The sequence below is a fragment of the Rattus norvegicus genome, chromosome 10 (assembly GCF_021556685.1).
Source record: "Rattus norvegicus strain SHRSP/BbbUtx chromosome 10, alternate assembly SHRSP_T2T, whole genome shotgun sequence".
NCBI lineage: Eukaryota > Metazoa > Chordata > Mammalia > Rodentia > Muridae > Rattus > Rattus norvegicus.
The window spans coordinates 84,807,761-84,819,292 of record NC_141543.1 but is presented as its reverse complement, the minus strand read 5'-3'; the positions used below and the strand labels follow the sequence as shown (position 1 = coordinate 84,819,292).

At 46.3% G+C, this 11,532-nt stretch overlaps 1 protein-coding gene across 4 annotated transcripts; it reads left to right on the top strand.

The window, feature by feature from the left end:
* Positions 1–892: 892 nt before the first annotated feature.
* On the top strand, positions 893–10,307 carry Nme1 (NME/NM23 nucleoside diphosphate kinase 1). 4 transcript variants are annotated; one of them, XM_087569650.1, is made up of 5 exons: positions 893–935; positions 3,178–3,307; positions 6,896–6,997; positions 9,214–9,326; positions 10,022–10,307. In XM_087569650.1, the coding sequence occupies exons 2-5, from the start codon at positions 3,182–3,184 to the stop codon at positions 10,137–10,139; spliced, it is 459 nt and encodes a 152-aa protein (XP_087425776.1). In that variant the 5' UTR covers positions 893–935; positions 3,178–3,181; the 3' UTR covers positions 10,140–10,307. The 4 variants fall into 4 exon arrangements, with proteins under 4 accessions (XP_087425776.1, XP_087425773.1, NP_612557.1 ...); XM_087569647.1 differs by having other exon boundaries at positions 893–1,053; NM_138548.2 differs by having other exon boundaries at positions 897–1,002; positions 10,022–10,306.
* The last annotated feature ends 1,225 nt before the right edge of the window (positions 10,308–11,532 follow it).

The following is an 11,532-nucleotide window of genomic DNA, read 5'->3' as shown; positions in this document are numbered from 1 at the left end:
TATTTTTTTATTTATTTATTTTTTTTGGTTCTTTTTTTCGGAGCTGGGGACCGAACCCAGGGCCTTGCGCTTCCTAGGCAAGCGCTCTACCACTGAGCTAAATCCCCAACCCCAAAATAAACACATCTTAACAAATAAACAAATACATAAACAATGCCAGATGTGGTTGCCCACTCTTTTAATCCTAGAGGGAATCTCTGCGAGGCCATGGCCAGCCTGGTCTACATAGTGAGTTCCAGGACAGTCAGGACTACATAATGAGACCCTACAATACAACAATAATAATAATAATGATAGAAAACCCTCCTTCTGCGTTTCCAAGCATCAGGTATTCACTGTAATTCTTGGCTCTCAGGTAATAATAGGCTTCCTGCCTTCATGTAGGTCTATTTGATTATCACTTCTGCAGAGATTTCCCAACCTTATTTTTTTTTTCTCTGCTCTTCTTTCTTCACAGCACTTGCACCGTATATTCGCTCTCAATTTTCTTTTTATTGTTTGCCTCAATTCTAACCCTTACCAGTAAGCCCCAAGTAAGCTCACTGCTTCCACCCTAGGTGTCAGGCATATAGTATTCAGTACATTTGTTGTTTGACAGGAGGAAGGGAAGGTGGAATGACACGGCTACTGAAGCTCTGGTTGTGACTTCACGCAGTGTGAGCGCCACCTCTCGGGAAACCAAATTTTCTCGGGAACGAAGGAAGTGAGTCACACGGCGGGAGGGGAGAAACAAAAGATGGCCGCCAGCCAGTGGGTGGGTGGGGGTGGGGACCCAAAACACCACACCCAGTGTCGGAAGTTAGACACCGGGAGAGTGCTCCCTAGAATGACATCCTACTCCCCAGAGGAAGCAGGGATCGGCGGTGTACCGCCAAAAGGGCTCCCCTGAATCAGAACTGTATGAAAGTTCCGAGCTTGCAGCTGTAGGGAACCACGTAAGGCCAGGGCGCGTTTCCGGTGCGGGCAGTCGCCACCAGAGTTAAAGACCGGGCGTCAGAAGGGGTGAGAGGGGTTCGGGTGCTGAGAGGGAAAGGAGACAGGTTGAGGGTCTAGGTGAGTGGAGAGGGCGGTGGGCGTTAAATAAAGGGTGCATTCTCCTAGAGGTGTTGCGGGAGATGGCAGGCTGTGGACAGGTACAGACCTGTCAGCTTGACACACCACGTGGGCTCGCCTTTGTCCGTGGCTGCAGTTCCTGTCAAGCTGCACGGCAGGGCTGTGCCTTATTCTCTTTCCAGACCGGTGTTGGGCACAGAGCTGGTACTTCGGCGGTGCTTGCTGAATGAATGAATAAATGAATGAGTTGAATGTGTGTGTGTGTGTGTGTGTGTGTGTGTGTGTGTGTGTGTGTGTGTGTGTGTGTGTGTGTGTGGAGAGAGAGAGAGAGAGAGAGAGAGAGAGAGAGAGAGAGAGAGAGAGAGAGAGAGAGAGAGAGAGAGATCAGTTGTTAGTTGTTTCTGGTGGCATGGCAGGCCATTTCTGAGTAATCAGTGCTTGCTTCACGTTCCTTCAGACATTCTCCAGCTAGTCTGTGGGTTCTGTCTTTTCTCTTTTTGGAAGGCGTGATTGCCACTTAAGGCATGCTCTTTGCTCCTATTGACTGCGAGGCCCTGTGACTTAGTATCAAAGCTGGGTGTATTGGCTTAGATCAACTATGCAGGTTACAGGTTACAGACAGGGGAGGCGGGAGGGGGAGGAAGACACCAACAAAATGATCATTAAAAGGTTATTTATTATTGTTTGTGTGCGCTTGTTCATGCATGCCTTGGCTCACATGTGAACACCAGAAGATAACTTTGTGGAGTGGGTTCGTGGGATCAAACTTATGCTTGTGGTACAACTCATGATCCCCTGAGCCATCTAGCTGGCTCAGGCCTCATTCTTAAGGTATACAATTAGAGGTTATCCCAAGTTTAGAAAGACAGATCCAGGCTGGGGTTGCTATCCTCTGAGGTATTGTCTTTCAGGGTGGAGTCTCCTTTCATCTTGTGAGACAGTGTTCCCTGGAAATGGAACATTCTGGAATGGATGTTCTCCAAAAGTCTTCCTTCCTGGATAATGTCCCATGTTAGGTATTGTGCTGTGGTTCTCTTACAATCCACAGTTCACTGGTTAGTCACAGTAATCATTGCCCTTTTCCCATAATACATAGTTTAATAAATGTTAATTGCTATTTTGCTATTCTTAATGGACTTTCAAATTTTTATCTTTTTATTTTCTGACAATTATATGTATGTGATATATTTAGTCATTTTACCTCCCCTCATCTTGCCTGAATTCCTTCTAAGAAGTTTCATGTCTGCTATTTTTGTCGTGTGTGTGTGTGTGTGTGTGTGTGTGTGTGTGTGTGTGTGTGTATGTGATTGAGTTTAATTGGAGTTGCTTGTTTGATGGATAGAGGAGTTATTTACTGTGGCATGGACAGTTTACCCATGGCTACACCAATGAAGAAAATGACCTCCCAACCATTCATTGCCAATAGCTCCCAAGGCCTTGGGTCTTCTGAGTCCCCCTCCCCAATCTATAATAGAACATAGTCATTGTTTGTTTGTTTTTTGAGTCAGGGTCTTACGTTGCCTAGGCTGGCCTGGAATTTTTTACCTTTTTGCCTTAGCCTTCCTAGGGATGGAATTACTGCCATGATTCCTCAGGCTTGGTTTTTCTCATTACATCCCAAGATGTGTCCCAAATTGCGTAGGGCTGGGAAATTCCATTCTTTGTAAAAAACAAAGATGGTTGTCATGACCTATTCTCTAAAACGCTTGAACGTCGTAGGTCAGACTGTCTTGTTCCAGATGTAACTTTGACTGGGAAAGCCACACCAGTGCCGGTTCCCCTGATGTGTGTCACTGAAAAAAGTGCTGTCTTTTTGGTGTGTGCAGGCCTTAGTTTTACATCTCCTTCCTAAGTTCTACCACACTGTTAAGGGCACAATAGAAGGGCAATGGGACCTTACTAAATCAAATGGAATAGACATTACATTTTCTGTTTTTGAGCCCTTCCTCATTTCAGGATATTAATCCATGGCTGAATGAACTGGGCAGGGATTGGGGTTTTACTAGAGAGACTTAGGGTAGGCGTAAGAGATGAAAGCCAGTTTTATGGTAGTAATCCGCTCGAAAAGGATCACACTGAACATCTTTTCAGCCCTGTCTCACTTCCCTGCCTGCCTGTCCCCAGGACCATGGCCAACAGCGAGCGTACCTTCATCGCCATCAAGCCTGATGGGGTCCAGCGGGGGCTTGTGGGAGAGATCATCAAGCGATTCGAGCAGAAGGGATTCCGCCTGGTTGGTTTGAAATTTATACAGGTGAGTGGACCTCACTCTTCCTGTTTTGAATCTTTGGGGGGCATAGTGGAACACTGCAGAGTAACTTCCGTGGTTGCCTTGTCTCCTGTCTAGACGTCTCCATGGTAGGGCGTCTTGGAGCCTGAAAACCTCTCAGTGACTAAGCATGCAGGCTGAGTCTTGGAACAAACCAAGTCATTTAGGGCTTTCAAAAATAGTCTCTCTTCCTCCATAACAGCATGAAGTCCCTCATATTACTGCAGAGCTGTAATTTCTGACTCAGCTCTGCGTGTTTTAGAGCTCTTGGTCTTTAGCCTTCTAAACGGATAATTTTAGAGACTATCCTTCTAACTCCTACACCTTACCCTTGAAGTAGGTTGTCGGGAAGAAGGTCTTTGCTTTACTAATTACTGACTGATAGTGCCTCGTGTAAATCAGGCGTGGTAAGTCGGGCTTTGGGGGAGAAATCTGCAGTTTTGCTTGTGGGGTGCTTCTGACAGAACAGAGGGAAGGGAAGCAATTCTGACATCCCTATGAAATCTATACATAGTTGTATGGCACAACTGGTCCTAATCATCCAATCACTTTCTGTGATTATGTCCATGCCACCCACTCAGATGACAGTATTCCAGTAAATGCCGAAGACTGAGCCCTTGTCAGACAAGTCCATGAAGTGTGAATTCTAATTCTCAGTGCAAGTGTATTAGGGGGATGATTTTTTTTTCCCCATTAAAATACTACAATTTTGGTTCCTTGTACATTTTAAATGTGATTTGTTGTTATTATTTTGCTGTTGTTTTTATGTATAGCCCTGGTTAGCTTGGAGCCTGCTTTGTAGACCAGGCTGGCCACAAACTCACAGAGTGTTGCCTCTGCCTCTTCCTCTGCCTCCAGAGTGCCGGGATTAAAGGGGTATACCACCATGCCCAGACGCAGTGTTGGTTTTTTAAAAATTTATACTTAGGGACAGCAGAGATGAGTCAGCGGTTAAGAGTATTAGGTGCTCTTCCAGAGGTCCTGAGTTCAATTCCCAGCAACCACATAGTGGTTTATGACTATCTATAAAGGGATCTGATGCCCTCTTCTGGCTTGCAGGTGTACATGCAGCAGAACACTCATACATGAAACTTTAAAAAAATTAAAATTAGGGGTTGGGGATTTAGCTCAGTGGTAGAGCGCTTGCCTAGCAAGCTCAAGGCCCTGGGTTTGGTCCTCAGTTCCAAAAAAAAAAAAAAAAATTAAAATTTATATTAATGTATATGTAGGTGCGCCTGTCTGTTGTAATGTGCACCATGTATGTATAGGTGCACGTGATCAGAAAATGGTATCAGAGCCCTAGGAACTGGGGTTGCAAGTTGTGAGACACCTGATGTGGGTGCTGGGACCCAAACTCGGGACCTCTGCAAGAGCAGCCCCCTGAGCCGTCTCTGCAGCCCCCGTTTTGCTGCATGAGTTTTAGTGTAAGGAGCAGACTATTGTTAATGCTAAGGGAGAACGTGATAGAATAGCGAGAGCCAGATGTGGGCTTGTGTGGGTCCTGGGGTGCAGCAAAGTGATCCAGTCGTTCATTAAGCACAGTAGGCTATGGCGGGTACGTGCTTTCTTCTCCATTTCTCACGACAGCTCTGAGAGGTACTTACTCCTGTCCTCACGGTTGCTAGGAGGAACCTGAGGCTTAAGGAGGTCAGATAGTGTGTCTGGTAACACAGACAGTGAAACGGCCGGCATCGTAACTTGAGTTTCTCTGGCCTAAGAACATTTTTCTCGCTTACCCTCATGTTTCTGGTGAGGATATAGGTTTGGTGAGGAAGGGGAGAAGAGGTGTCTGCCATGTCTAATGGGCTCTTCCATCAACAATGGGCTGGAGAAACAAAGGGAAGCCCGAGCTTTCCCCACCCCAACAAAGTGTGCTCAGTCTTGAAGGCTAAAGGTTGTTGGAGTCCGTTAACAGAATTGGGAGTCATGGGAAGGGAAGTCAAATCTGTGTGTGTTAGCTGGTGCTTCTTCCTGCCCTGCAGTAGAATAGGCAGGGTCAGACTGCATCCCTGTTTTGTGTGTGTTTGATTTGGCAAGTGATGACCAACCAGCGGCTGAAGGATAGGATAGCATGTGCTTTCGTTTGATTTTTTTCTTTCAGGCAGGGTTTCTGTGTCTGTATCCCTGGCTGTTCTGGGATTCACTCTGTAGACCAAGCTAGCCTCAAACTCAAAAGAGATCTACCTGTCTCTGCCTTCCAAGTATTGGGATTAAAGGCATACGCCACCACTGTCTGGCTAAATATGCTTTTTGGCAGCCAGCGTGTACTCCTAAAGTGGCAACATGCTTTGTCTGACGTAGTTGTGCAGGCGTGTAAGATCCAAGGGGGACTGCTGGGCAGGCCCTTGCACGACTGTGCAGATGTGGCGGCAAAGAGAATGCCCAGCCAGCCAGGTTCAAACTATGACAATGTTTGCTCTGGATATGGGAGATGACATACCACATCCCACATACCAGCCTTGCGATGTGAGGATCTCATGTCTCCTTCTCTTCTCTCCCCTGTTCCTCCTCCTTCTCCCCCAACCCTCCTCACTGAGATAGGGTCTTATGTTGCCAAGGTGAGCCTCAAATTCACCATGTGACGGAGATGGCTTTGAATTTCATGCTCTTCTTGCTCCTGACTCCAGAGTGCTGCAATCACAGGCACAAAGTACCACATCCTGCTCTGATTCATTCTCTTTAAAATAGTTTTATGTATATGAATATTTTAGACATTTTATGCATTTGCCTGCATGCATGTCTGTGCACCACTTTGTACCTGGTGCCTGTGGAAGTCATTGGGTCCCTCAGAACTGGTTACAGATGGTTGTAAGCTGCCATGTGGATGCTGGGAATTGGACCTGGTTCCTCTTGATGGGCAGCTGATCTAATTCATTCTTTTTTTTTTTTTTTTGGTTCTTTTTTTCGGAGCTGGGGACCGAACCCAGGGCCTTGCGCTTCCTAGGTAAGCGCTCTACCACTGAGCTAAATCCTCAGCCCCTAATTCATTCTTTAGAAAACTATTTGTTGCTAGATGTCATGTACTTTTAGGTAGTTCATAGGTAGGGACCTCTGGAAATTATACGGTCATTGTATTGGACCTTTAACCTTTGAATAAATGTCCTTGGAGATGGCCAGGTTCAGTTACTACTTGTCTAATACAGAGACTGTCTTCCTGTTTCCATCTAATATTTTGATTGAACTGCTTTCTGGGAACAAAAAGTCACCCTACCATTCCTCTCCTTTCCTTCCTTACAGTGGGTTGTTTTTAGCGATAGAGTATGGCTCTGTAGCCTAGGCTGGTCTCAACACTTGTGGACATCCGGTGTTTGCCTTCCAGTGTTGGGATTGCAGGTTCAGTGCTACGCTCAGCAGGCTGGGTTCAGCTCTAAGTTATTTTATCCTGCTGCATTAGAGATTCAGAATCGCTTTGTGGCTGTCACTGTTCCCCATGTGGAAGATGAATCTGGTTATATCTGATCACCTAACTAGCTGCGAGCTCATGTTCCGAACAGCGGGAGGGATATGGGGAAGAAACCAGCCTTCTGGTTCTTAGGGGCCTGGGGCCAGCTCTCACTGTCTGTTCTGTAACAGGCTTCAGAGGATCTTCTCAAGGAGCACTACATTGACCTGAAGGACCGCCCCTTCTTTTCTGGCCTGGTGAAGTACATGCACTCAGGACCGGTGGTTGCTATGGTGAGTGAGACTGTGCAATGTCCATGGAGTGACTCATTTGGGAGTAGAGCAGAGTGAATGTTGCATTTCCTGCTTGGGTGCCAGGTCCTCTTTATTGTAGAGGAAACAGGCTGATGGGATATCCAGTTAGGATGAGAATTGTCTGTCTGATCCACCAAAGAAAATGTGCATTTGCCTGCCAAGCTGAGACCCAGGACTGGGAGAAATCAGGAGAGACTGGCTTGGCTGAATTCCCATGGAACACAGGGGATTTGGTTTATTTCAATATCATTTAATTGATTGATTCTTAACCTGTGGGTCAAGACCCCTTTGGGGTCGAATGACCCTTTACAGGGGTCGCCTAAGATGATTAGAAAACATAGATATTTACATTATGATTCATAATAGTAGCAAAGTTATAGTTATGAAATAGCAACAAAAATAATCTTATGGTTGGGGTCACCATATGCAAACTATATATATATATATATATATTATTTTTTTTTTTTTTCTCTTTTTCGGAGCTGGGGACCGAACCCAGGGCCTTGCGCTTGCTAGGCAAGCGCTCTACCACTGAGCTAAATCCCCAACCCCATGCAAACTATATTTTAAAGGGTTGCAGCATCAGGAAGGTTGAGAACCACTGACTTAAGCAAGAATGAGCTTGGTATCTCTATGTCAAGCCCCTTCCTACATACTTTAGATACAGTTTTGAGACAAAATGGGTATCTGTTTTCATTCTTTCTTTCTAAAAATGATTTATTGAGACAGGGTCTTAATATGTAGGCTAGCCTTGTGTCCTGAAATTTAGCATGTAGTTTAGGCTGGCCTCAGGTAGTCCACACTGCCCTGGAGCTTTTGATTCTTCCACTGAGAGTGAATTGGATCATCGCACCAGACACAACTTTGCTTTTTAAAGTACAGAAAGAAGGTTGGATTGGATGGTAAGAGGAGGATGGGGTGAGAAGTGCTCAGGGAGCATATGATGTCAGGGTTTGCTGTTATGTTACCAGGGCTGGGAAGGTATGGGAGGTACCAGACTTAGCTTTTTATTTATTTGTTCTGGTCTTTTGAGACAGGGTCAGTCTTAGTCACTGTCCTCTTGCTGTGAAAAGACACCATGGCCAAGGCAGCTCTTATAAAGGAAAGCATCTCATTAGAGCTGTCTACAGTTCCAGTGGGTTAGTCCATTATCATCATGGCAGGCAGGCCTGTCTGTGTGCAGGCAGACATGGTGCTGGAGAAATTGAGAGTTCTACATCCAGATCTGAAGGCCCCAGGAAAAGGGAGCCATTGGGTCTGGCTTGGGCTTTTAAAACTCAAAGCGCACCCCAAGTGACACACTTCTTCCAACAAGGCCATATCTACTAATCCTTCTCAAGAAGTGCCACTCCCTGGTGCTTAAGCATTCAAATCTGTATAAGCCTTTAGGGCCATTTTTATTTGAACTACCACATTTCACTTTCTGGCCTCATAGACCTGTAGCCCAATCTTAATGCAAAAATGCATTCAGTTCAACTTCAAAAGTCCCCACAGTCCATCAGTATCAGCAGTGTTTCAAAGTCCTAAGTTCAGAGTCTCTTCTGAGACTCAAGGCGGCCTCCTGTCACCCGTCAAATAAAAATGAAAAGGCATGTCACATCCTTTCCACATACCATGAACATACATTGCCATTCCAAAAAGGAGGAAAGTGAGGCAATCCTGAACCAAAGCAAGACCTAAACCCAGCAGGACAAACTCCACACTCTGTATCGCCGTGTCTGATGCCAACGTGCGCTTTGATCTCCTGCTCCTTTCCGTATTGACTGGGACACACTTCTGTCTTGAGCTGGTTCTACACCCCATGTGCAGCGTTCCTTGGCAGGTATCCCACGACACTGGCATCTCTGATATCTTGGGGTTTCCAACATAGGGTCTTTCTACGAAGCCCTGGCTGTGTCTTGGAATACTCTATGTAGATCAGGCTGGCCCTACTGAGATCCACCTGCCTCTACCTCTGGGGTGGTGGGATAACCTCAGTGCCATTAAGAAGGTTGCTGGCTGCCACCTGGATGGATCTGAATTGATCTTAGGAGTAGGGCCAGGTGACCAGCATCCTTAGTACTGGCATAAGTAGGCATTCTGTTTGTCTAGTTGAATGAGGGAGTCCTAGAGCCTTTTGTTTTGAATTACCAGCTACCAGGTTTTCTACTGAGAGAGTTTTTCTTCCTTGACTGTGTCTTCTGTTGTCCTTGGAGGTCTGGGAGGGACTGAATGTTGTGAAGACAGGCCGGGTGATGCTTGGAGAGACCAACCCCGCAGACTCTAAGCCTGGGACCATACGAGGAGACTTTTGCATTCAAGTTGGCAGGTAAGAATCGATGCTTTTCACCCCTTTCCCAAATCTAAGCTAGTTGCCACAAGAATTTGGGCTTCTGAGTCTAGAGATGAACATGATATCATCTGCGGGTCAATTCATTTTATTTTAGCCTTTAAAGTTCATCTTTATTTTTCACTTTTCTGTATGTGTATGGATAGTTTGCCTGCATGATGTGTACTTTCATGACTGGTGCCCAAGGAACTGGGGTCCCCTGAACTGGAGTTACAGATAGTTGTGAGCCCCGTGTGAATCCTGGGAACTAAACCCAGGTTCTCTAGAGGACCAGCCAGTGCTCTTAAAACTGAGCCGTCTCTTCAGCCTTTAGTTTAGTTGTTTCCTCGAGACAATGTCCCAAGTAGGCTAGCTGGCCTCCAAATTGCTATGTAGTTGAGGCTATTCTTGAATTCCTGATACTCCCAACCCCCACCCCTCTCTCAAATGCTGGGATTACAGGCACTGGCCACTGCACCAGGTTTCAGTCACTTTTAAACATGAATTTTGTCTTCTTGCCTCTGAAGGTGGAAGCTGACTTGGAGGGAGGGTCCCCCATATTTGCTTGGTCCCAGTGGCTATGCCTTTCTTGAACAGAGAGCCTGGCCAGCATCGGCTATCAAAAGCCGAGTGCAAGGGGCTGTGGGCAAGTTCATTCTTCCCGTTTGGTAACACCATTCCCTCTCTCCACCCAGGAACATCATTCATGGCAGCGATTCTGTGGAGAGTGCGGAGAAGGAGATCAGTTTGTGGTTTCAGCCTGAGGAGCTGGTGGACTACAAGAGCTGTGCGCAGAACTGGATCTATGAGTGACAGCAGGGCCCCTGCTTTTTTTCTGTCTACTGACCCTTGATCTCACAGGCAGGGGAGCAGCAGCTCTAGATCTTTCTGGAACTTCTCTGAACTGGAAGAAGCCTCTGGGCGCTGTGACTCCCTGTGCAGTGTTAAGTGCCACTGGTAGATTAAAGTGTTTTGTCTGTACTTTTGTATTGCTGTATTGCTCTGCCCTGCTTACCTCCTCTTCAGGCTTCTGGGTAACCCTAGCGGACAGAATGTAAATGCTATGCAAATTACTTATATTGGCCTCTCGTGCACACAGAGATTCCTTTCATTGTCCTTGTGGTTTGAGCCAGCGCCCTGGGACACGGAGGCGTTTCTTTGCCTATTTCCCTTCCCATCCCCTGCATCCTGTTCTCTCCTGGCATCCAGTCAGACAGCAGTTTCTGTGAGGATATGTGAAGATGTTAAAACTGTTCTAGGAGCAGGGATTCATCAGAAATAAAGATGCCAACCGAAGCCTGTTGGCCCAGGTCTGTAATTCCAACACTCAGGAGACAGAGGCAGGAGGATTATGAGTTCCAGGCCAGCTTGGACTATATAGTGAAACCTTGTCAAACGAAACAAATCAAAATAGCTGGGTGTAGTGGAGCATGCCTTTTAATCCCAGCACTCAGGAGGCAGAGGCACTCAAGTCTGTGTGAGTTCAAGGTCAGCCTAGTCTAGATAGTGAGACCCTGGCTCAAAAAAACAGACAACAATCCCCCCACCCTCACCTCCCACCCGGGTTGGGGATATAACTTAGTTGGAAGGGAGAGTCTTTCCCAACATACATGAAGCCTTGGGTTCTGTCCCCAGCACCACATAACAGTAGGGTACTACTGCAATCCAGCACACAGGAGGTAGGATCAGAAGTTCAAAGTTGTCCTCAGCTATAAGTTTGAGGCCAGCCTGGGCTATACAAGAACATGTCCTAAAAAAACAAAAAGCTGGGTGGTGGCTCATGTCTTTAATCCCAGCACTCAGGAGGCAGGGGTAGGTAGTTCTCTGAGTTTGAGGCCAGCCTGGTCTACAGAGTGAGTTCCAGGACAACCAGGGAAAGACAGAGAAACCCTGTCTTGAAAAACAAAACAACCAAAAAAAAAAAAAAAAAAAAAAAAGGGATCATGAGAAGTTGTAGCTACCGTCAGATCAGAAAACCTGTGTCTTCTGTAGGCCTGGGACCCTCAGCTGCCATCCATGAAGGGTCCTCCCACTATAGGGTAGGCAGGCATGTGACCTAACAAAGGGCTGAATGACTTCACTAGATAGGTAAGTTCGGTGAAATTTGCAGACTCTCAGGACAATTGCCATTTGGTAACTCCAAAACAAAATGGAGAGTGTGGTGGCACATGCATGTATTCCTAGCATTTAGGAGGAAGACTCAGGA